This window comes from Symphodus melops, assembly GCF_947650265.1.
Source record: "Symphodus melops genome assembly, chromosome: 16".
In the NCBI taxonomy this organism is placed as follows: Eukaryota; Metazoa; Chordata; class Actinopteri; order Labriformes; family Labridae; genus Symphodus; species Symphodus melops.
Window position 1 is genome coordinate 3,617,099 of NC_136706.1, and position 27,241 is coordinate 3,644,339.

A 27,241-nucleotide genomic window follows, 5' to 3' on the forward strand; every position below is an offset into this window, starting at 1 on the left:
CCTATCAAAGTTTCAACTCTGTTCCTCTTCTCTCTCACTGTTTGGCTTTGTAAAATGTTTGGCAAATTAAGCAACACCTTTTTTTTTTTTCGCTTTTGCCCCGACAATCATCAGAATTAGGGATGGCACTGGAACAAATGTTTCACATCAGATTTCATGCATTGCTCTGCAAAGCTTTGATCTCACAAACAGGAAACGTTGTATTGCTTGGAAATAAGATCTGGAGAGGTATTATTTTCGCATTTTGACAAGTTAAGGGACCGTGTGCATTCTACCAATAGACAGCTTTATTGGCAGTTAGATAAAGTAAAATAGGGGATTAGCATTTTTTATTAGGACGGGCTATTTGAGGACACGCAAGAGGAACTCATTGATCCTTCTCTGTCACCCATTATGAATTTCAGCAAACTCTTGCACACACCGATGTCTCTGAAAATGATATAATTGACCTTTTTGTGTTTCTAATTAACATCTGTGCAAAGAATATTCTGCATATGAAGCAAAAGCTATAAAAGGGGAGTCTGCAACTCACAGAAAAAGAGCCAGTTTTTGACTGAATCCCAGTTTGTTTTGTCCCTCAAGTTTAATCAGAGTGAAATATCCACACTATTTAGCTTTTATTACAATTGGGACTTAAATACAGTTTTGTTCCGTACACATTAATTTGTTCTTTGTTTGTTTGTTTGTCCTCTCTCCAGGCTAAAGCTTAGAAACCCGATGATATTGGTTTTGGCTGGATTCTCACTTCATGCCTCCACTGGGAGAGAGAAGTAAAAATAGCTTATTGAGGGGTGTAAAGTGAATGGAGACGGGAATTATCAAGTAGTAGTTAAACAGCAAGGATTTTCATTAGACTGAGAACCTTATTTTAAAATGCGTTACAAGTGGTGTTGGGACAAACTAGTCCTATTTGATTTCATTTAGAGCACACTCACTCCAGAGAATCCGTACAGTGCCCAAGCACACTTCACCACTAAAGTCCAGTTTGTTTGAGTAGTGTGACTCTCCGATCCATGTTCAAGCACGGCCACTACATTGAGAGGTGTGCTTCGTGATGGTACAGTTCATGCTCGAGCGTAGCATGGACACCCTTTCATTATTGAGAATTGGCTGTATTTGACTTAAAGGTCCCATATTGTCCCATTTTGGGCGGTTCATATCTATTTCATGTGTCTCATAAAGTACACTCGCAATTGCTTACATACAAAAAAAGGGTACTGCCACTCTCTGCAGGCTCTGCATTTATTTCTAATGTTCAAAATCCCCCACCAAGAAAAAAAATTAAATCCAGCAAGGTCCCCATGTGTGCCAAGTCTGATCTGATTGGTCGCTCAATCTGCTCTCTCTTAATTGGTCAGTGGTTCGGCTTTGTTCTCGATATGTCCCGCCCCTTTTACCATATTGGGAATGCTGCAGTCAGTCCGTGGGGACCTTGTACTTGTTACATGAGCCAATAGACTTGAATCACTTTTTAGATGAGGGGAGCGAGGATCAAGCGTTTCATGCGGCTATTGCTACTGCTAACAGGAGGAGGTTGGAGAAGCTTTGCGTTTTTGGCAAATAGATGTGCCTTAACATGCACAAGACACCTGGAAAAAAACACCAAAAAGCATCTAAAAGCAGAATGGAACATTTAAATTATTAAAAAGAGGTGTGTGTTTGTGTTGTTCCCAGATGTACATACCAAGACGCAGCCCTTTTATTTTTTTTTATTTTTTTTTTCATGTCCTCTGCCTGTCTTGTAAACTAAGCACACTTCATGATCACGTAAAGACATGCAGGTGTTATGATGTTCTGATACGAGGTACCTGTGGTCAAGCAGTTTGAGTGCAGGCCAGCGGGGAATGGGGAGGGCGGGGCAATCATGCTTTAGCACGGTTGCTTTAGCATGAGACAACTGAAAGTAGTGCGCCCTAAGTGCGCCCTAAATCTCCAACTATCTTTTTGTTGATTTCCTTATTTGGATTTGCGGCCTTTTTGAAATAGCAATTTCAGCGAAGGGCTTTTAGTGTATTGGGTAGAAAATTTGAATATTCTTGGTGTAATTTGATTTAGAACACACACATAGAAAACACTGGGGGTTGAAAATGGCAAATTGGTGACTTATGCTGGGCCAAAGAAAGATAAAAGACCCTGGAACCTCCTCAAGCCATTACCTTCCAAGGGCCCAATCACCTCCAATATGGCTGTCATAAATTAGCTCCACAACAAAAGCAAACTAATTTGCTTCTTTCAATCTCTACCAAGCGGTTCCTCTCTTTTCTTCTTCCTCCAGTTTCCTCAACAGCCCGTCTTGGAGGAGCCATGAGCCTATCTGGGAAGATTTATGAATATGTTAGAATAGCCTGAGCCAACAGTTTTCAAAGTGGTGAAGTGAAAATAAATTAAAGCGGCGCTGTAGGCGAGTCGTGCGGAGAGTGATGAATGAGATACTCATTGCTCGGTCGCTCGATGCCTGTCCCTCCTTTTTTTTTTTGCGAGTGAAAAGCCTGCAAACATTATGGGGGAAGACAAACAAACATACAAATCAATTAAGTTGTTTTTGATGACTGACGGGTTTGAAAAATTGATTTGGAGACTAAAGTATATCAGTAAACACAACGTCCTGGGTTTACTAGAGAATCATTTACTGAGGGGAAATCTTCAGCGGTGAGCAAATGTTGGACGAGCACAACAATAAACAGATGGAGGCGTTTTTGTCTCGTTCTCTTCCTCTGCCACTCAGTTGCGCTCTGTGTTTTTTTTTTCTTTTCTTCCTCTGCATCTTTCTCCACATCCTTCTCTAAACACAAACGTGCGACATTGTTCAGACTCTCTGAAACCGGCACTTTGAAAAATAGAACGCTGGATGAACTAAAACGTCTTTTTAGCTCGACACAAACTCATTGATTTCCTGTTTTTATTTCACACAAAACCCTTCAAAAATCCCGGACAGACTTGTCACCACGCTGTCAGTCATGGGATTGGTTAAGGCTGAGAAGGAAAAAAAAGAAATCTACCGTATTTAATGATGTCTCATCTTTGCGAGCCTTTCTTGTTCTTTTTTTTTTTTTTTTTTTAAATTTCGATGTCTTAAGTGTTTAAAAAAAAGATTTTTAAAAGTGTGACACAGTCGAGGCTTGTGTTTGTGTTACTTTACTGAACTCTGACTAGGATTGAACATGTTCTTTGGCCTGAATATTTGTTACAACAATTGCTATGATTTCAAAGTCACCGTCTGTATTTCAAAATGAAATTCAAAAGAAAAAAAAAAGTTTTCCGTGAATGTATCAAATATTGATTATTTCAATTTGTCCTCAAGAAGACAAATAGGTCTCACTTTAAATAAAGGTCACAATACTCACCGGTTAACCAAAGAGAAAGATCTGCACGCTGTTACTAATGAGCATCATTATTTTTAAAACGGGGCAACGTTTCCATCAAAAGGACTTTTCTGCATTTAATACAGTTCACTGTCTTGCACCTTGAACGTGCGCACACTTGTTTCCCTTTACCAGTTTACCAGCCAATCAGATGCCATCTCGGATCTTCTGTCTGCGTGTTTGAACATATCGCTTCTTATTGTGGGTAATTGAACGGATACTTTAATGTCTTTAAAGGCACAAAAAAAAATCTTCAGCTCAAACATGAAACTGAAAGCGTTCACTCGTAATGAACTCATCATGATATTCATCTGGTGGAAAAACAAATAAATATGCATATATGTTTTTAGTTGGCAATAAGGCAGACTAGAATTAATACTGATGCCTTATTATGACCTGTGAAAGTGATTTTTCATAGCATGTTTTCTGTATTGTTTCTTGTAATGCCTGAAATCAGTGCCATGGGGTGGGTGTCAGATTAGGTGTTTAAAGCCAAGCTGCAATAGCAGCCTGTTTTTCATTTCCCCCGGGCAAACATTCACAGTGAGTGGTATGTTCAGCTGTTGAAAGAGAGCAGGAGAATATTTTTAATCAGAAAATCCTACTTTTACATGAAAAGGACGAGAGCAGCAAAGAGATAACGCCTGCTGCTTCGTCAACATGGGTCACCGAAATCAAGACAAACTCAGGCTAAATGGAATTGTTTTCATTTTTTTTTAACACAGAAGCAAATAAAACTGTTTTTACAAGATACCAAGTTGAGTTTGTCTCCCCCCCCCCACTGAAGAAACTCTGGGCTAACTTGGGCTATGTGTCACAGTTTGTCACAGTAGCAGTGAAGTATTGAAGCGCCGCCTGGACAGGCCGAGGCATTGGACCGAGGCACAGTTTCTTTTTATGAAACATGCGTCATATCGCCCAGAGAACTGATAAAGCAGGATAATATCCATCAAGATAGATGGCTGCACACATTTCTTCACTTTTACCGAACACGCTGAAAACCCCTGCTACCTGATGAAATCTTTCCACGTTGACCTGAAGGTCAGCTTTCAATTGGAAGTGGTCAATCAAGAGCGAGTTTCCATTTGGGCTAGCATGACCATAAATCTCCCCTCCTCTCCTCTCCTCTCCTTCCTTCCTCCCCTTCCCCTTCCCCTTCCCAATCCGGCTGCAGGCTGCCATTTCAGCAAGGGCCACGGTTTTTCACTCAGTGTTTTTTCTTTCTCACAGAAGAGTGTCGTCAGTTAAAGGGAGAGGGGGAGGGGCTTCCTTTACGTTATTTTAAAGGCCACTGAAGAATAGAGATGTTCTGTGTATCATGTATGCATAAAGGTGTTACTCTCCAATTAAAAACACTGGTAACTAATTATTCCTACAGTATGTAAAGCCTACTGAAAGGGCATTGCATTCGATTTTCAAAACCGTGGCCGTGAGTCTCGGGCATTACCTATGCAGCGTTTTTATTCCACTTTCACTGTACAGCAGCCTGCTTATTTCACAGCTGCTTACTGAAGCTCTGATTGGTTCGAAGCAGCAGTGTGATTGAAATTGAATGTAATGATTGATGCTTTTTTTTTTCTGCATAAGAAAACAGTCTCTTAGCTGGCATGCTAAGAAGGGCTCAGCAACTCTTAATTCTTTAGCCTTCTTAAACAATCTGCCGAGTGTTTATAATCCACGTTTAGCCGATCCTGTGCGTTGATGGTGAAGCAAGACAAAGTGAACAGGAGGGCAGGAATCAGTGCTGCAACATCATTGAGATTTTCTGCCTTTTAAACGCTTTTGTGTCCTGGGAAGTGTTCACTTCACATGCACACATTTTTCAAATTCATTATCCTTCATCTTTCAGGGTTGGTCATTTCTCAAAAGCTAGCAAGATTTAGAGATTTTGCCAAAAAGTGTGATCTACTTTTTTGTAGATTGGCTACTGAAATTTTACTTTTCATACCTAAATAATTAACTAACCCAAATGGAGCCTATAAAATATCTTGTTTTTGTACTTCTCAGTGTGAGGTTTCTGTCCAACAGTTTCCTTATGACTAATAAGATTTTTGGCTTCTGAGCAGCATGCTTTGCATCAGCAACCGTGTTCCTTCCCGGTTCAGAGAGATGGGCATTATTTCAGTTTGTATGGATGTTTGACGCAATTTCTCTGATTAATCTGCGCTTTAGATCTGACATGTGTATACAGCACATCTTGACACTTTGAGGGCAATTGTGTCTTTTATAGCTGGAATAGAAATGTCAGCTCTTGTCATACGTCTCTGGATCCTCCCCCTCCCCCCTCTCTCTGGGATCCTTGTAAAACATGTGATTTCTGCAAGAGCCTGCACAGGGTGTGAACCAAAGCACGCATTCGTCTTTGCATTTCTGTGTGTGTGTGTGCACATAAGCGTGTCACAGTAGCACAATCTCTCACCAGCTGAAGCCCTACTGCTACTGCTGTGCGGGGGACACAACGGAACAGCTTGAAGAGTGCAGCTGAAGTGCACAAGCAGCCAACAGCAACTGCACTTCATATTTTGAAACATAGCGACGATTAACTTGTGTGATGAGAGCCTATTTTTTGCTAATGCATAACAAAATTACTGTACTCAAGTTGCAGAGGCAGACACTTTGATAGGCTATTCCCCATAAAAATAAACGCATCACATTTGTGCCAGTGTGATCTCGCACACAGGGAAATAAGAAGAAAGTCATCACAGACTTTTTTTTTTTTTTTCTTGTTTGTCTGTGTCCAGCGCAACTGGCAGTTATTCAGCACCACGGAGAGCTCATCTTCCTCTCCAGACTGCCTGCCCTCCTCAATCCGGCAATTGCTTCAACATGCAATTTCAGCAATGTTCCTTTTTTTGGCGGGAAAAAAAAAAAAAGAGGAAGGAGCAGGAAGCTATGAATGCCAAGACCACTTTCATATGTAATTTATGCTTTCACTGTGATTACTGCACCTGTATCCTTTCTTGCTTTTTTTGAGTGAACAATAAGAACGAGTGGTTCCCTTTCAGAGATAGCGGTTTATGGAGATATTGTACTGCACAATGCATTCTGCTTCCCTTTGTGTTCTGCAAAGATAGAGAGGTGTGTTGTTCTTATGCATACGCAGACACTTGCAAGTTCTATGAAATTGGATTTGCCTCTTTTTTTTTTTGTTGTCTTTTGTTTTAAAAAATGCATGCCTAAATATTTTCGCACCATAGATCCCCACCTCTGAAAGAAAAAAAGCCCCAGCAGAGCCTCACAGGATGGTTGTTGTTTTTTTGTTTTTTGTTTTTTTTTCCCGCTCCACTTTGAGTGTGAAGTTTGGGTTGGAAATATTGATTGAAATGTCCCAAACAATTATTCCCCACACACACAAATTGAGATTGCAAAACACATTTCAGAGTCCCGTCTGATAGCACAGGCTGCTGCCTTCCAGAGTGCCGAGAACACTTATGATAATCTGCGATAATCTACTCAGCGCAGACACAGCAACACATTATCCTTTTTGAATGCTAAGTACGCCTCGTTGAGAACTTTAAAAAATGCTAACATATTCTGAGCGCTGAGAATAGCTGCGGTGGAACATGTTATCCTCCGTCAGGCCCAACACACACGCTGTCAGAGACCTAAAGCTCTTTCTGTAAAGGGATGGAAAGTGGATAAATAGCTACTTTTGCTGCACCTTTACCTCTTTAGTTGTGGTAGAGTAGCCCGTGTGTGAAATGGGCATACGCAGCAAATCTTAAAACTATGTATTTGAAGTGTCTAGGGATCAGCAGGGAGCAGTGGGCAGGCATGGACTTGCAGAGGAAAAAAAAAAAAAAACAGGTAATCTTCCAGTTCAGGGGTCTTTGGTTTTGTATCACGGCTGCAACGATCGCCTCAGATGGTAATTTAATGCCCCCCATTGAAGTAACACACTTTAGTGCACCAGTGGATTAAGTAATGATTATTTTGCGAAATTGCGGCCACACAATGGTCAATTAATCTTTAATGAAACTGTAACTTATGAGGCGGAGCGTGGCATTGCACTAAGCAAGGCAACTGCTTGCCAAGGCAGTTACAAGGCTCGGTTTGCGGCCTGCACTCCTGATTCATCTATCAGTGTGCAGAAATGGAGCATGCGGCGACCAGACATAATGAAAAGGTAAAGTCACAGGAGCATTTTCTTTGGCTTTCACGGAATGTTTGTGAACCAATACGTGAAGGAAATATATCAGCACCTGATGTATGCAATGAGATTAACTGCCATTTTGAGGTGCTATTTATTTAGAGCGAGCAAAGGAATAAGGGTTGCAGGGAATTATGTGCACTGACAGAGCATGAAGTTGGAGGTTATCAAACGGCTGCACAGGAATTCCAATATGCCCAATACGCACCTATTTATTTCTTCGGCAGCTCTTTTAATGATTGTAAGTGCAACTCCTTACTTCAATACTCAATGTTTTCCTCAGTGTACTCCTGCCTCAGAGCGGAATAAACCTCAGCTTTATGGCCAAATCATTCCACGTGTTTGTGCACTTTCACAACAAAGCCACAAAGATGAATGTTTTTACTCTGATTAGTCCCACTACTTTGGCCAGAGGGGCTTCACATTCTCTCACTCTTTCCCCTCACTGCATTACCGAATGTTGATGGATTCACTTTTTAGTGCATGACATCATCCCTACAGCGGGAGTGGGAGGACAAGACATGAAATGTCCAATGCTTGAAAACGTGCACGGTGCGAGCAGAGGAGGTGCGAAAAAAGCGAGCTGAGAGTGATTGATGGAGTGAACGAGAGCCAGAGGAAGAGGACGGGGACGAGTCAAGAGGCATGTGCATGAGTCTTAGGGTAGCAGGAGAGAGAGTAATGAGGTAAGACAGCAGAGATGTGTACAGAGGGGGAGAAAGGAAAAGAAAAGGAGAAAGAGTGGAAAAACAAGAGATCCCGGGAGTGATAGTGCTGAGCTGGATGTCAGCAGCATCCCGAACGATTTCTTCTGCAATCTCTCGGTAGCCACACGTTGATGTAAAAAAAAAACGTGCGTGTCTGTGTGTATTGAAGGAAACTCGGGGGTATGATGTACTGATGAAGATGAAGGCAAAGAGAGAGGGAGGGCTGAGGCACTCGGCCTTATTGTGCACCCGGCCTCTGGCACCAGCACTGTCAGTGAGCAGCGTTGATCCGTGAACTTGCCATCTGGATTCTCCCACAAATCACATTAAAGTTTCAAGCCCAGGAATACATCAAGCTAAATGAATATTGGATCCAGGGGCCCGCAGACAGGCCTGATGGAGAGAAAGCCCAGTGCTACCCAACTCTTTTGTGGTCAGACATGATCCATCCATCCACCCACTTTCTACTCCCTCCTGCCATCCCTTCCCTTCGTCTGGTGCCTTTATGAGTGATGGGCAGCAGATCTGATGAGGGAACCTTCTGATATCCTCAAAGAGCAGTCGTGTGGTTTTAAGTGGAGGAGGCTACTTGCCTAATTTAGGAGGTTATGTTTCGAAACAAATATTACCACAACTTCTCTGTCCATCCAGGAGGTTGCACTAATGCTTCGTAATCCATCCTCAAGCTCCCATCGATTTTCTTCAAACCAATCACTCAGTCATCTCGTCAGTTAAAGACCTTACTCATTGTTGAGTTAGAAAGGAAAAATGGGATACGATGGAGAAAGAATTTCCCCTTTTTATTCCTCTCATTCCTGTTGTCCACTCTTCCTTGCCGCTGAGGTGGAGGTCGGAGTAGGCCGTGCATGAATGAGGACGCCAGTGTTTGTGGGGACGACACAGTCCGATGGTGGTGGCTGGGCGTCGGGGACGTCGGGTTTTAGTTGTACCCGATCGTCTCTCTGTGCAGGTTGGGGGAGCTCCGTCTACTCGAGAAGACGGCTTCAGTGTCCTCTAGAGATGATTAATGGATGTTGAAAACTGTAAGCAGCCCACTCTGCTCTCCTGCGATGCCCTTTGTATTTCCTTAACGAGGCATGCTAGTGAGATAGCACCCTGTTCTTTTTCCAGTGGTTAACTCCAAGCACACAAGCTGAAATGAAGGATAACAGCTTTAATGTGATTGGAACAGCATTGATCTTTCTTCTTCAGCCAATTTTGTCATTGTTGCTGTTGCATTTTTTTTTTGTCAGATTGTTGACCAACCACTGGGGAAAACTGTATGAATCAGCCTACAATAAAACCTGTTATTGTTGGCTGACAGTATTGTGACCTTTGACCTTTGACATACTCTGAGCAGTTAATATCAACTATCACCAGTCAAATCTAAAAAAAAACAGGGTTCTACGTTTTAATGAGGTCGTCCTGAAACAAGTCAAGTCAACTTTATTTATATAGCACATTTGTAACAGCCAAGGTGGACCAAAGTGCTGCACATTAAGTTACACAAAATACATTTCATAAAAACGTCATAAAAGAGTAAGAAAGTCAATTTAAAAATAAGTTAAAACGTTAAACAATAGTGAAAGTTTTATTGGACACTGCTGTTGGGATAAAAAACATAATTAGAGATAAAAAGCCAAGTAAAATAAATGAGTTTTTAAAAAGGACTGAAACGGTTCAGTTGTGGCAGCAGATCTTATATTAAAAGGTAGTTTATTCCAAAGTGTTGCCATAGAAAAGGCTCGGTCGCCCGTTGTTTTAAACCGGGCTTTGGGCACGTCCAGGAGCAGCTGGTTGTAGGACCCTAGTGCTCTGGATGGAGCATGAGCATGAATAAGATCACTTAGGCAGTGAGGTGCTGAGCCCACACACAAGCTATCCTTTATACACCACACCACACCAGATCAAAGTTTGTCTAAGGCCTGTGTCACATCTGTACACAAGCACTTTTTCTATCTAACACTAAAGGATATTTTGTTATCACTCTTTGTAATCCAAAGCATTTTTTAGAAAGCTTTCCAAGAACAAACCTACAAAGATAAAAGGCTCTGAGGCGGCTGTGGCTCAGAGGAGGAGTGGGTTTGATCCCCAGCTTCCCCTCCTTCTCTGCATGTCAAAGTATCACTGGGGCAAGATACTGAACCCACACTTCATATGAAGACTTATAACGTGCTATACAAGGTGCAGTCCATTTACCATTCATGAGTAAATAACGAAGTGACAAGAGCTGCTGGACACAAGGCCCAAGAAATCCTGTAGTGACTGACTATTACTATCGAGTACTGATCCATAGAAATAAGTATTTCTATATAAACAGTTTATGCTATTTTTCATCAAAGGCTGTTGCCATGACGATAAATGTGTACGTGAATCTATATTTCAGAGTCGATTCTTGGCGTATATTAAGACCTTAATTTGCTTCTCAATTAGCCACATTTTTTTCAGTTTAGTCACTGCTGTGGGTGGAAGTAAGCGGCATTAATTACCAGATATACATAACGTGAGATACCATTGGATTACATGACACCACCCTGAAAATGATTCATGTGCACAATATGGAATGATATGCTTACTTTCCCTTTCATTTCAGATGCATTATGTTGCTTTTGCATAAATGGATTCTTTTCTCAAGCCGAAGGTGAAAATAATGCAATCGTTCATCATTCAATAACATGTTATGTTCTGGTTCCTGGTTGCATATTTTCTGCTGAAGCACTGTTTGTGCCCAAGTAAAACCTATTAAGGAAAATATTGCCTCACCAAGATGCTGTTTCATATGAGAAGGAAAAAATCTATTTAGTTTCTTTTCCAATCCAGTGGCTTGCAGAGCGGGGGATTTATTTTCCCCCGGCCTGGAGTGAAGAGAAAGCCTTTACTGTTAGCTGTCCAGGCTTCAATTCGATGAGATCCCAAGGGTGAGATATGGATTGGCTCCGGGTCTAAAAATTATAAATACCTTGTCAGAGTGAGACTGAAGTGGCACTTTAGCTTTAGCCCCAAATTGGCCCCTGGATTACAAATTCAGCCATTGCCATTAGTGTATAATTAGTAGAATGCTGCCAAGCAGAGTATGAAATCCACAAGCAATCACAAATGCTAACACTTAGACTAAAGCGCGTGCAAAACACAACAAAATGCACACAAAAGGAAGGAGCTAAATGAAACATCACAACACAAGGCAGACAGCAGGCACCAATCACTGTTATACAGCATCACATCATGGTTGACCTGCAGCAGTTCTAGCTGAACGCAGTCAAGCTTTTTAGCAAATCCTTTGGAAAATAAACGAGTGTTCATAACAGAAAAACCATCTCTGAAGGTTCAATCAGCCATTTCACCACCACTCTCCGATAATGGTAACTTTTTCTCATTTACAAGATGTAACTCAGTTTTTACTCCTCGTGTTTTTTTGTTGTTGTTGCTGATGAAAATGGAAAAAAAAGATATTCTCTTCACTTTGGCTTCCTCATTGTTCAGTGCACGAAGGCTGCACATCTTCAATTCCATTTTGCCACTTTTTTAAAACACACAGGATTTAAACGTGTTTATTTTATCTTGACTTGCACTTTATGCGATACAAAATGTCCTATAAATAAATCATGCTGACACACATGTGGGACTAAAACTTTCCATTCCTCTCTGTTCTAGGTCTCCAGGTCATTTTCCCAGAATACCTGCAGGAGAAATTTGTCCAGTCAGCTCTGAGTTACATCATGTGCAACGGAGAGGGGGAGTACGTGTGCCATGACAACCAGTGCATCTGTCAGTGCGCCAACGAGTATCCCCAGTGCAACTGTCCCATCACCGACATCCAGATCATGGAGAACACGCTGCTAGGCATGACTGAGTCCTGGGTCTCCTCTTACAAGGACTTTGAGAATTCTGGTGAGCTAGAAAGTCACTCAAACTTATTCTCGAGCTCATTTTCTTATAGTGAAACATACATGCAAGTTATTAAAAACAAATATGATTATATTTCTTTATATTTATGCTAAGAGATATGTATTTGCATATTTGGGGGTGTGGTTTATTTGACTGACAGGTGGGTGCATTGAAGCTGTTTGTCAGGAGGCTTCAGGTCCTCTTTGCCTGTTACAAGATTCATTGAGAGTTAGGTGGAGCTAGCCTTTCCAACATGGCGACCGCCATCGATGGGCATTTCTCAACCTATAAAAAGCTGATTAGAAAACTCTGATGTTGTCTTTGGAAGGCAATAAGGCTCTTACATTCTTCTACTTATCCAACTTGATGTTTTCAGAGAACGATGACATAAAACAAAAAGTGTCCTGTGTTAAATGCTTTAAGGTCATGGCCATTAATATCCTCTCCCATACTGAATCCTCCCTATCTCTTTGAATTCCACAACAGTTGCCAGTAAAATATTGGACACAGTGAAGGGGAAAATATCACATCTACTGGCCGGTTGTTGCATGGCAAGGCCCTACATTTATCTATTATTGATACCATATAAAAGTGTCCCAATAAAAACCTGCCAGCAACAGATAAATATATTTATGTGCCATAGAAGAAAGTTACAGTGAGTCATGGAGGTCGCTGAGTGCAGTACAGCTGTGAAGAGGTGCTTGAAAATAAAAGTACCGAATAAAGGGATGAGACCAAAAAGTGCAGTTTACACCCTCCAAACGAAAAAAAGAAGTAAAGGGAATCAATGATATCTCAGAGAGGATTTTATCACACGTTTCCAAACACTGATTGAAGAAGAGGGGCGTCGCCATATTCATGATAACTATATTTAAAGCATCCACAAGGGGTTTTCTTCTGGTTATGAAACAGGCTGAAATGAATATTGATGCCTCCCTAAAAGCTGCAAAAGCAAACAAAACCAACCAGCAGAGGAATGGTTCTTCTGTACGGTTATTTTTAATGCTTCTAACCGCTGATGCAGAGTAGGTACCTGATGATGTGAACAACTGCTCGCTGATGAAACAGCCTTTATTCACATTTTCCACAACAAAGATTCCTAATGAGTGACACATAAAGACAAAAAGAGGAAAGAGAAAAAAAAAAACACTACTCACACCTGTGAAGGACAAAAACGAAAGCAAAGAGATCAGAGTCCATGGGGGGGCGCCATAATCGATACAAAGTTCCTCACATAATCTAAGGCAGAAGATAAATACTAAAACATAAATACAAATCATACTGACAGATGTTAATGATGTATTTGCAGTACCAAAAAAAAATCTATATTTTAGTAGATGCTAAGAACAATCTGTGAACTCCTGTGTTGAACAATAAAGCAGAAGAAGGCAGAAGTGCCAGAACGTGCAGTTTCTCCAGTGTCCACTTGAGGCTGGCTCCAAAAACAAGGAAGCCCAATTATTACCCATGATAGAATACACACTTTTACAGCAGATTAAAGGATGTTTACAGCCTGGGTAAACAAGGTTTTATTTGCTCATTTGTGTATTCAGACACATGTATACACAAGGGTAATTAAAAAGGGATTATATATATTGATGCTAAGAGGTATATATTTGCATAATTTGCGGCGTGGTCTATTGGACTGACAGGTGTAGCTGTTTGTCAGGAGGCTTACGTTTGGCCTGAGCTGGGTGAAAGTTTGGTGGAGATGGCATTTCCAATATGGCGACCGCCATCAATGGGCTTCAGAATCCCTCTTGATGTCACTGGCACTACACTGGCACTGTTTTATAATATAGTCTTATGATTTATACGCGAGTCAAACAAAACAAAGTCGCAACTAGTTTTATATTTTTTATGTATTCTTCTTAGCACCTTTCAATCAAAGCAAAAAGTGCTCTTCATGAACAGTGCAAAACAACACACATATAAGCAGATAACGGTAAAATACCTAAAGTTACATTAAGAAATAAAAAGAAAATGAGATGCATAATTTAGTGATTAAACCAGCTGCATAGAATAAAAATAACTTGATGTGGTCGCTACAGAGACTGTGGCTGTAAATTTACCACACTGACATTTTAAGTGTGTCTGCGTAGTGAATATTTATCAAAGCCCTGATTTTTTTTCTTTCACCTTTAACTATTTAGTATTCTACTAAGACCAACCTAAAATGGGGAGAAAATGAGTTATATTCTGTCAAAACACTTTTATTCTGTCATAACAATTATGCACAGAACCTCCTCCACGAAGACTCCTGATCCCTCCGGGGAGAGACTTTTTATGGCCATGTCAGATGCGATATGAGAGTTGACTTGATTTTTCACAACTGATATCCACCCCCACAGATAATGTACATTTCACTTCATGTATAATATATACTATTTTTCGCCATGGGCTGAGTTCATGTCTCGGAAGATTTTCTTCCACATGTGCAATATTGATTTTACTGGCCATTCTGACAATAATGTGAGAAAATGTCGTACTACAAGAGATCCAGTTGCGTAGTTGATTGAATTGCATGCCCACTCGTTTGCCAAATTCTGTGTAGCATGAATTATTTAAATGCATCATTTTGCTCAGTACAAGTACAACAAGAATCTCAATGCTGCCTAAAAGCTTTGGAAACATTAGATATGATGAAATATTTGTGATTATATGTCCAGAAGCCAACACATTAACATGGAGTGGGACAGGAGGAAAAGTGGGGTTAAACGGTTAGAGCTGGAATCTGTTGAAGAGATGGAGGTTTATTGGAGTTAAGAGTTCAGGGGACTATTTGCAATCATCAGAAGCTTGGATTCCTGATGGTGTTGCACCTTGAGAGGAACAAATTGACATATATATTGACCTTGTATGTGAGACAGCATCTTCTGTGGAGGAAATCAGACAAACATTGCGCCTCCTCTACCTTTTTTCCAGGAAAAGAGCAAGAGAGGTTCTTGACATCCTTGAAAACTGGGAGGAGATAATACATGGCAAGTTGAAAACATGGATAGAAGGGATGTGGCGTCTTTGAAGAAAAGGGCAGGGGGAAGGGAGCTGTGGCGTGCCTGGGAGGAGAGTGGAGAGAAGAAATTTCTGACATTTGTCGGCTGTTGTTGGAAAAGAGCTGTCGACTCTGTGGTTAATGCTGTTAACGTGTCTTGGACAGGTCTTTAGGGGTGAAGGAGTGGCTTACTGTGCAGGTCTTTTTCTTGGATGCAGGGATCTGCTCTTTTAAGATTTGACTGTTGAAGAAGCTCGAGTTCTCTCGCCCAACATCTTTGTTGTCTTTTCCTACACATATATGTTGTTTAGCGCTGCTATGTCATGCAGATGCTCCATTAGATTGTGTCTAAACTTCAGATGAAAGAGTACAGAAGGTTATCTTTGGGTGACTACTTTTGCACCGTCTTCAAATTGGCTGCTGACGTAGGTATGGAGACATTTTTAGCCTTAAATTGTTCACTCTATTATTTATAATGATGTGCTTGAATTTATCTCTGGAGATAATAATTAGCAACTCTGAGTTCTTTGACTCAGTGTTTTCGAAATTAGAACATTAGAACAAAAGGAAAGAAGAGGGGTTCTTTTTTTTGGTCACCTCTTTATAACCATTGCAGCTAAAAAAGAAGCAGAAGTCTTGGAGTTGTTGAAAATAAGGGTGAGAGAGCTGGACTCACCGAGTGTTTTGGGAGACAAGCAGGAGTAACATAAGGACAATCATCACCACTGCTGGGAGCAAATGTGTTGAGGCGGCGCTCCTTAGCGAGAGTGTGAGAGCGCAGAGTGAGAGGGTGTTTACTGCTCCCAGGGACTCAATTCGCTGCAAATACTCCCAGCACAAGCAATCCAAGAAGGTAAACCAAAGACATCCAAAAGTGTTAACTTAAAAGAAGACAGGACCGAAGTCGGGTTGCTCACTGACCACTGCGACATTTGAAATAAAACACTGTCGGCCTTCTCGAAATATCTTTTTTTTTTGTAAATAGAGCGTTGACTAAATGAGGATCCTTTTTAAGAATGTCACATGTAATATGCTCAATTTTAATCTAAAGAATATAACTTTTCCACCTCAAAGGAGCAATCGATAACAAAATGAGTACTGGAGTCCCGATCCAATCCGGACCAAATGGAAACTTAGAAGGACGACATACTGGCTGCTGCATTATTGTCTGGGAATCGTATGATTTTATTCAGTACATATCTTTCATATTGATCATTGAAAACAGAAGTTACAAAGGTTGATTTCACAGCATCATAAGATGGGCTCTCTCACATGTCCACAGCATTTTCGCATGGAGGCCGAGGTCAACTCACTAGAAGTGCACACGGCTTCACGGCACGAGTTCACACACAAGCCTTTAGTCATAAAAGAAGTAAGAGTTAGCACTTCTCTGTTCAGTTTGAGACAACAGCTGAGGATACGAGATGGAAGAGGAAGTGAGGCAGAGAGTGACCGAGCCATGAGCAGAGTGTTTAGATGTGTTAAGATAACTGGAAATTGTATCACATGTTATAAAAACATATCTTTGGGCAGTATTTTCTTACTAATTCAGTTTAGTCGGGGCAGGTGCACGCTCAGCCCGTGGCTTAACTGTTTATTCGATTTGCTTCAAAGTTTCAGGGTAAATATGAAGTGCTCGACTTTTTGTTCGAACATGTTCTGTTCTGGTGATATTGAAGAGATCTTATTTAATCAACACAGCTTTAAGTAAGGAATGCTAAATCTTTGCATATTCTCCCTGACACAAAACCCCTTCCCAAGAATCCTTGTCAGTAAAATAATCCGACTCTCTTTTTCTCTTTTTTTGGAATCTGCCTGTCACATCACCACTTCTCCCTCCACTTCTCATGTCCCTGTATGGCCATCTGCTCTCTCTCTCTCTCTTACTCACCCTATCCCTCTTCTGTCATCCAGATGAGTTCAAGTCCTTCCTGAAGAGGCTGCCGTCCACTCACTTCCTGCCCATCAGCAGCGTGCATCTCCTCTGGGGCAGCGACTGGGACCTTCAGGCTCGCTATCGGCTCCTTCAGAGCTCCCTGGAGATCCAGCGGCTCAAGATCCAGCGCACCGCCCGCAAGCTCTTTGGCCTCAGCATCCGTTGTCATCACAACCCCAACCACCAGATGCCTAGGGAGAGGTGGGTAAACACAACCTGATGATGTGGGTTTTGTCTGAAAGTCAAGCATTGGGGCTGCTTTTTGACGTTGATAATTTTGGATACTTCCTTTACGCTTGCTGCCAAACTAGGCATGTACAGTAAAAGTGTTCCACAGTGGAGTGACATCTTTCAAGGAAACTTCTCATCTGAGAGGATTTTATTTTGATTGTTGCTTCCTGAAGCATGCTTCGTAAGCTTGTCATCTATTATATATTTCTACTTATGGTTCTGTTGTTTCTGTCCATCAAGTCGACTTAGTGCCAAGGCTTGCACATGCCCAAAGCACTCTTGCTCACTCTTGTATTTCACATTGCAAGTTGAATAGGAAATGTAGCTGTGGGACTTTTCTTGATAGGTCATTGCACACATCTGTCACCACCTACTGCTGCGAAAAGCTTAAGAGCATCGCCGCCAATGTGCTATGGTGTCGCGTCGCCGGAAATACTACAAATTTCCCCATTTACTTTATCAAATATCAGAAAACACTATGCAACGTTTCCAATCTCCACTTCAAACAGCACTAAATCTGTTCTGTGTAGGGGATGTCACCTTATAAATGGAAACAGAAACTGTAAAATATTCATGTAAGTGGTCTGAAAATGAGCAGCTGTCAACCGTCGCTGACAGAAAAAAAAAAGGAGCACACCCATATTTGTGTGTGCGAGAGTTGGCAAAAGGTTTGTTCTGAAGTGTTATCAAAGAGCCGCAGTGTGCGCTTCCTCTTCCATGGAGTATGCATCAAGGGTGCCTGATGGCACTGGAAATAAGAGCAGCGTGTTTATTTGCTTGCTCGTGTGAGACAGCTTTGCATCAGATGGAGGACTTGTTTGTTTTCATCACCTCTGTATGTTGGTGAGTGTGTGTGCCTTGCATATAGGCATGAGTGCCACATTTCTATACTATAATAATTACCATTATGTCATTTTTTATGTAAATATTTAATAATTATCCAGGAAACGAGTTTTATTCCATTCCAAGTCTCGCCAACTGAACTATTTTTATGGTAGATAACGTTGAATAAAATGCCCAGTATGATGAATTAATGGACGACATGGAGGCCAGACTTGTCTGATATGGAGCAGAGGAGGGTTGCAACCATATACTTTATACATTTTTCGTAACGGAAACCTAAAAGGGCATTATCCTTTTTATATCATGGTCACATGCTAAAGAACTTGAGACCTTGTCATTATGCTTTAATGCTTTCTGCAACCAAATATGTAGCTTTGAAAAGGCTCTCGCTCTATACCTTGTCCTTCCCCAGGTTTTGTTACCTGAAGAATAAAAGTATGTACCTCCCCATAAGTTTTTGACATTATACCCTGGAAACCCTGTCTACTACTCTAGTAAATACTGTACGACAGGCCCTAGCTGTGATTTAGCAAATGGTTCAAAGTCTTGTCTTCTCAGCTCATCAAAGCTCTTAGTATAGCAAAGAAGCTAACGCTATTATTTATATGTATATATTTATATGTATATATATATATATATATATATATATATATATATATATATATATATATATATATATATATATATATAACCTTTCTAGCTAGCTAGCTACTCATCTATGTATTTGTCCCAAACCCCCTGCAAAAAAATACCTTTGGGTTTTTGAGGGAAAGGAGTCAGATAGGTTGGGCTCAATCCAGCCAACCCGCTTCAGGGATGAAACCGTCTGTCAATGGGTTGGGCGAATTTACCGCTAGGCCAACCATAGCCCCTAATGTTGTCACTATTTACTGTATCATCATTCAAAGTCGATGTTTTTTGGAATATTTAGAAATTTGCTGAACACACTACATTTATCAGGTTCCAATGAGACCTCTGCCTCTCTTCCTTTATCCCAGATTTTTTTTTTTTTTTTTTTTTTTCAAATGGTGCCATATACCACAACAGGGGGACTTAAATCCTCACTTATCCTCTGGGCAGCCTGATCAGAGGATGAGGGAATTGATGCACGGCCGAATACCCATAAAGCATCAGCCCAAGTGTTTTCAAAGTGTTTGCCAACAACTCGAGGGGGGCCTTCCAGCACGTCTTCAACCTGTCAGTGAGACCACAGAGGGGGCTGATGATGATGTGAAAAACATCTTGCCTGGCCCCACTGGCCAAGCACAGGAACACCGGGGCTCTAAATGACAGCAGGCCAGATCCCCTGTGAGAGAGTGTTTAGATCCCCTCTAGTTCATACATTAGTCCACAATGGGGAGGAGGACACTGTCATCCACCTGCTACTCTGTGCTCGGTCCCACTTGGAGAGGCACTGCAAGAATCATGCTCATTGCCTTCTGGAGTGGTTTTAACACCATCCAGGCTCATCTGCTGAGAGAATTACCCTGAGCAATGAATGAGAAATCACAGATTACTCCATCGAAAGCTCCGTTTTCAACACCTCCAAATCTCCGGCAGATCAAGAAGAGAAGACAGTTGCTGCGATGGGAGATGTGCATGCCTGCTTTTAAACTGTTACATCTTAGGCTTTCATGTTTGACAATGTGAAAGTGGAGTGCATGTGTAAAAGGAAATACGGAGACATGACATAGGGTCTCATAGGGGAGTCAAGTCTAACAGATCACCAGTGACTCAAGGTTAGCAAGATAACAAAGAGGATTAAATACCAATACGAGGGGGACTCATCCCCCAGACTGAACAACAGTTTAGAAATAGACCATGTATTTTTATTTTTTTTTCTAGATTAAAAACAGGCTCCTAGCTTTTAGGCTGATAGAAAACCGTAGTAACAGATCAGCATTTGACATGATCCTGTAAAAATAGATTTTCAACATAAACATTAATGCCTGTCGATGAACCTGTTTTTTTTTATCTCATCATACGTTTGTTGATCTCATTATCAGTGTAGCATGTGCTGTAAAATGTGACTTAAATGTGCAGCAACAGAAGAGTAAGGATCTGAATGTGGAAGAAAGTTGGCATGTTAGAGACTATAACAGCTGGAGTAAAGATTTATAACATAAATAGCTAAAGTTATTGAGAGTTTAATGATGTTAAGAAGTTATATTTAGGGGAGGGAATTTTTGGATTCTCTGTTAGCAGAATGAATCTGTTTAAAGAAGGCTGTGGTCATATCATAGTGCTGCTGCTGCTGCTGCTGCTACTGCAACAAGTTGGAAAGGGAAAACATATGTAACCAAAATATATGCTTTGTTACCAAGGCAACCTCGTTAACAAAGTTAGTTAAGTCATGGAAACTGAGTTGGAGTCACAGTTGCTTTTAAATGTATTTCCCATGGGTGAAGCTCTCAGCTCTTTTAATAAGCTGTTCATCGTACACAAACTGTATGTGCAACAGATATAATAGGAGCTGGTGCATTCACAATGCACCAGCTCCTATTCACTTTCATCTATCTCATAATTCTTACATGTAGCCTTTAAGCATCTGCATTATGTCAATCCTTGTAGGCTTTCAGATTAATTAAATTATGTAAGCAAAACAGGGCATGCTGGAGTCACTTATTACTAATTGCAATTATCATAATGCAAAGTTAAGTTGTCAAGTTAGACTTATGTAAGGTTTTTAATTAACATAGTCCCTCCTCTGTTGCTTATTAAATCAGGTCAGTCAATAAACATATTGACATCAGCTAATGGAAGACGAGCTGCCGGTCCATTGTTAGTTTGCCATAATCAAGATTGCATGTCGCCAACTTATATATTTTTTTGGTTTACCTCACCACATGGCAGCCATTTATTACAAGCATCATAAATTGCTCCTGTGAACCCGAACAGCAATAACTGTGTGGAAACTTTATAGCCGGACTATATTGGATTTGCTATTGCATTTCCTGTAATGAGTGCAGCGGCTTGCTTCGAGTAGAATGAACACAGCAGTTTGTCTTTGGTATAAATGATTAATAGTGACAGATATGAAGTAGCATCACTCCCAGCCAAATCATTTGAATCCTGGCTATGCATTGGCTTCAATTATTCATGTTAGAAGTCAAGCATATTTACAAATAGGAAGGCACTCTCCACATAATTCATTACCATGCACTAATTTATATGGATTTGGTCATGCCAACATTTTTTTTTTGAAGTATATTCTGTTGCATGTTTTTAGTTTTGAACTTCAAATATTACCAATCATCAAGAATACTTTACTCTCTTTCCCAGAAAGGTCATGGTGGGAATTACAGTACTCACAGTCGTAAATGAGTTTTACTTGATATCCCATCTGATCCACAGAGACACTTTATGTGTCGTTCCATTCTACTTTCAGGTTGTGAACTTTTTTAATACTTTTTGACAGGATCTTCTTTAAAAACTAATACAATCTCCACTATATTAATGATTGATTGTGTAGACAGTTACTAAACCTTCAATTGAAGTTATAGTTTTAACCAAAAGGTGCTGCATGCTAAAAGGAGAGAGAAAGAGATCTGTCTATCTAGGTTGCAGAAATCTGTACCTTTTATGATATTCATCAGCGAACATCCTGATCTACATCTTTACTGCTTAAACTTGGATTTTTCTGAGAAGATGGTTGAATTTGACTTTTTCAGATCTAAGACATTATACAGTCAGTCGATTGGAGAAGCCAAAGGAGTATGCATTGTTTAAAGATTCACAAATTGCATTTAAACCATCATCAAACGAACAAAGTGTTGACACTTTAAATACAGACGTGTAATGTATTTACCTTACAAAGATTCCTGTTTTCATAACCATTCAATTTTGTATCTTATGATGTCATCTCTAAATTTGACAAGAAGGCGTCGAAGGTTTCACTTGGGAGAAAAAAAAAAAACAAACACACAATGTGTGTGATCTGGAGACTGTAAGTTTATTTTGTGTCAGCTGTCTGAAATTCGTGCTTGCCCTCTTTCTATTTCTATATCTATTCAAGTCAAAAACTAACCATTCTTCAATATGTAAACTAGCTAATCTAAACATAGCAAGTGCAGTAACCACCATAGTATCTTGAAAGAACCAGCTCACTGGCACATCTTTGCTTGTTAGTTTCTCTTATATTCTTACTGGAATGGTCTGCAAACAGAAGCTGGAAGAGGCAAACACAATATGGCCATCGTTGCACATCAGACTGCAATACCAGAGAAAGGGAAATAGAAAGTCATGAAACAACACAAAAACTGTGCCTGCATCAGAAGATTAATACATTCCATCTCCCGGTAAGAGGCAGGAGCAGGCATCAGCACACTGGAGCACTTACAAAATTGCTGCTCCTCACAAGTCACATACCAAGCCTGCAACAGGAAAAATGAATGGGGAAACAGTTGATTGACATCATCAAGTGTGTTGCAGCTTTGTAAAGACAACATGACATGAGTTCATCAACAGCTTAAAAAGATGCAACAGTCAGGAGATTGAAGTTTAAAGTAAATCAGAGATCACTATTGTCTATTGCTGAGTTTTAAACTCTTACATGTTGTCTCAGACTGAATGTCCTCATGCTGCTATGCCAGGTTGCAAACAGATATCTTCCAAACAAGAACCTAATAAACAACCAAGACATGATACTCTCTATCAGATTAAATACTTGCCGAGAAGATTAAATGCCATAAATCAACAAAGAGCAGTAATACTCAGAGGACCTGCAAAGCATTTATTTAGAGACATATTTATCTGACACAGAACTTTGATCAAGACAGTCCTTAAATATATCTAATAGACAAAATAATGAAATGAAATTAGACATATCCAGTTCCTTCTTCATCACATCATAGAGAAACAGAATACATCTTCTCCAGGCTGGATCCAATCTACGTCTATCCATGGAGAAAAGCATTGTGTCAGAGGGAGAGTTGGTAAAACTAAAACATAGACAAGCTAATAAATTGCTGTATATAAGTGAATGTTGTAATCTTGAAAATCCATTTATTTTAGCTAATTGTCATCAGTTTTATTCCTCATTTTTCCTTATATCAGTTATCTACTTTTCCTGTGCCATTAACCTACTTGCAATTTACAATTGAGTAAAGTCAGTGCAGAAAGACATATGAAGTTAGACTGCATGCTGATGACATAATATTTTACATTTTGTATTCTGACTTTGCAATGTCATTTATTTTCTGCTCAACATCTCAAAGAGTGCATATAGCTTCAAATGTGCTGTCAGCATAGACAGTGTACATTCTATTCTTTGAACAATGTTAAACCATTTTAAAGGTCACATTATTAGTTTGATAACTAATTTCATGGGCAGTTAAATTGTCATTTAAATCCAGTCAGCAAGGTTAGCACTGTGAGGCTTCAGTCCTCTCTAGTTAACACCCACATGTCCTAGTAAAAGGACGTCGGAACAGTCAAATAACCTTACAGAGAAAAGGAATTTAATGATTTGAATTAGGAAAAATACATGTTTAACACAGTCACAATTTTCCTTTAACTGTTGTAAAATCTGAGTATTTAGTGAAATGCATATACACAAAGTCATCATGGAAATGGTAGGACATTCTGTATTTACTTGATCTAATCCTGTTCTTGAAGCAAAAGTTAGTTGAAACAATGTGCTCCCATTGTCCTCTATAGGTGATCTGTTCTGGGCTCATTTTGGGTATGGCTAGGGGGCTTTCAGCTCTGCTGAGAATGCAATGTCATCCATCATGGTTAATGCTTAGGTTCATTAACATGTCAAGCTAACCTTGACCAGCCCTTCTCTCTTGAAATCAGGATTCAGAATTCACCTCCTATAGTCAGAGAAGAAGTTCCAGTACTGTCAAGATGACAAGGAAAGATGCCTGAGGGGAAGAATGAGACGAGATAAGAATAGCAAGTGATGCCTCCCACCTAAGGGAGATAGCACAACTCCTTCCTCATGAAGGGGATAAAAATCTTATTCACTAACTATCCTAACATTCTCATGTAGACAATTCTATCTAACATTCAACATAACCACTTCCCCTTGTTTTATACCTTAGTCCATTTCAGTGTGAGTCGTTAAGTTAACATTCGTACACATTAAGCTAACTTGAAGTGTGGCGAGTTATTCACCCAAGAAAGCTTAATGATTGGTTTAGTTTTTTTGTCAGTTTGTGTTTAAGAAGTTGATATTCACTTACAGAGATACTAAAAGCCAAACGTGCAAGACAAAACCGAAGTATTCAATGTAATGGACATTTGCTTGTGCATTTGTCAGAAAATAATGGATTATATCAGTCTTCAACTTTGCATTCAACCATTGCTAATGCATTTCTTTGTTGATTTCTTTTTATTTTCTTTAGGTCTGTGATGCAGTGGCTCAACAGGGTTCAGTCCTTCCTCTACTGCAATGAGAACGGATTCTGGGGGACATTCCTGGAGAGCCAAAGGACATGCGTATGCCACACCGGCGTCACTCTATGCCAGAGACCAATCCCATGTGTCATTGGTGGTAACAACAGCTGTGCCATGTGCAGCCTGGCCAACATCTCACAATGTGGCTCCTGCAACAAGGGCTACAAGTTGTACCGTGGTCGCTGTGAGCCTCAGAATGTGGACTCGGAACGGAGTGAGCAGTTCATCAGCTTCGAAACTGATCTGGACTTTCAGGACCTGGAACTCAAATACCTGTTACAGAAAATGGATTCCCGATTGTACATTCACACTACTTTTATCAGTAATGAGATCCGTCTAGAGACCTTCTTTGATCCCCGATGGCGTAAGCGTATGTCCCTGACTCTCAAAAGTAACAAGAACCGGATGGACTACCTCCACATGATAATTGGTCTATCAATGAAGATCTGCCAGATGCGAAATAGCAGTATTGATCCCATGTTCTTTGTATATGTCAACCCATTCAGTGGAAGTCACTCAGAAGGTTGGAGCATGCCCTTTGGGGAACATGGTTACCCACGTTGGGAAAAGGTACGACTGCAAAACTCCCAATGCTTCAACTGGACTCTTCTGCTTGGCAATCGGTGGAAGACCTTCTTTGAGACGGTGCACATCTACCTGCGTAGCCGTGCCAAGATACCAACTGGCCTACGCAATGACACAGGACAGGGTCCAGTGGATCTCGCAGACCCTAGCAAGCGTCAGATCTACATCAAAATATCAGATATTCAAGTGTTTGGCTACAGCCTTCGATTTAATGCTGATCTGCTCCGTAGTGCCGTGCAGCAGGTTAACCAGTCATATACACAAGGAACTCAGTTTTACTCATCCTCATCCGTAATGCTCCTGCTACTGGACATTCGGGATCGGATTAACCGCCTTGCCCCTCCGTCTGCCCCTGGAAAACCCCAGCTGGACCTGTTCTCTTGTATGCTTAAGCATAGGCTCAAGCTCAACAACAGCGAGATGATTCGAGTGAATCATGCCTTGGACATGTACAGCACAGAGATACTAAAACAATCAGATCACCTGACTGCTAAACTCTGCTGAAAACAGCAACATAAACATAAGGACAAGCAAAGAGAAACACCCAACAAATGAACTAAGAGGGGATAATGATCCTCATTTTGTTTTCTCTTTTTTGATTTTTGGACCTTTTCTGCCTTTTGATGTAATATTAACTTTGTAAGTATAATTCTTAAAGACAAAAAAAGGAAAAAAAAGCAGTGATGAAAAGCATTTGAGGCAGATAAAGACGAAAAATGGAATCACTTTAAGGACTGTATCATATTTGTCCCAGCATGTCTCATTCCCTAAATGAACTAAAAAAAAAAAAAGAGAGAGTGGAAAAAAAAAAAGAAATATTAAATATATTTACTGGTGAAAAAGAGGCCTTGATTTTACTCTGAGGGATCAAAGGTTTTATCTGAAACTGCCATTCTTTATCAAGAAAAAAAAAATACATTTTTAAGGGAATAATGACACAACAAAAGGGCAGACCAGATATCGTTTTATTTCAGCTAATGTGCAAAATATTTCAGACATAATGCAGAGTTTAATATTCAGAATGTTTATACATTGTAAGGAGTAAATAGCCCTAGCTACTACATAGTCAACACATTACTTATAGACTCTTTATTACATTTCAAACCCACAACAAATCTGCATTACTCTTTGTGAGTTATGAGGCAATCTGTCATTGTTCTGACACGTAAGGCACACAGCAGGGCAGTAATGGATAGTCATGTCAAATAACAAAAGCCAGCTGTTTATATATACATATATATGTGGGTGAATGTGTATGTGTGCGTGCGCAAGTGTGCGTATCCCTTTCTTTTGGCTTGATGCTTATTGCTGTTTGTTTATTGAATGTGTCATTTGAGATTGACTCCAGTCTAAGCTAAAAACTTGCATTTGGAGCGCTTCTTCCCGTGTTTGAAATTCAAGCTGTGTTTTTTCACAAGGCAGTACCTCCTGGTGCGTGAGTGCAATATTGTGGTCTGAAGATTTAACAATCAATGCTATTTTGTACAGCTTTGCAAAATGTACATGTCGTGACTGCTGATTTGTGGAGCTTTTCAGCACCAAGAGCAAAATGTAAACATTCATTGTTCAGGCACATTCGCGAGACAACTTAAAGCCATACACTCCCCTCGAGGTAGACATACGGTAAGACATTAAGTTCATCGCTGTTTGACAAAGTACGTATTTCATTACATGTGGGGGAAAAAAAACAAACAAAAAAAAAACAGCTCCATTTGTACGTTTTTTTATTTCGCCATCACAGTTTGAAGATAAGAGCACAGCAAAGAGACAGGTGACAGAGGCGGCTGGCTTATTATGTTAGATAAGAATCGTGTAGTAAAGCCATTGAATTGCTCTGTTGTGTCACAGGGGAGAAAAGAAAGGTTATATTAAAGCTTCAAATACATTTTTGGCAGTGTTAAATCTATACGCTTTTTTTTTTTTTTTTAACAATTGCAATTTTTCATTCCAGATATATTTAACCTTTTTTTTTGCATGTTGCTGAAAAAATCAACAAAGTTTCAAATTGTTTTTAACACTCTCAATCATCAAACTAAAATCTGACACACTACCTATGAATTTGATGATCACATTTTATTTGGGTAATCCGATGCTGAAGCATTTTTTGCTGATTTGGAGGTCCAGACCATGACCAGCATAATTGCTTAC

The 27,241-nt window shown here is 40.2% G+C and overlaps 1 protein-coding gene across 1 annotated transcript in view; it reads left to right on the plus strand.

Annotated features, from left to right (window-relative positions):
* brinp1 (bone morphogenetic protein/retinoic acid inducible neural-specific 1) overlaps positions 1–25,909 on the plus strand; it is a 117,294-nt gene extending 91,385 nt beyond the window's left edge. Inside the window, exons 6-8 of the mRNA XM_079363595.1 lie at positions 11,871–12,107; positions 17,011–17,233; positions 24,457–25,909. Coding sequence (XP_079219721.1) covers positions 11,871–12,107; positions 17,011–17,233; positions 24,457–25,597 — 1,601 coding nt within the window. The 3' untranslated portion in view covers positions 25,598–25,909. The remainder of the gene's footprint in view (positions 1–11,870; positions 12,108–17,010; positions 17,234–24,456) is intronic.
* The last annotated feature ends 1,332 nt before the right edge of the window (positions 25,910–27,241 follow it).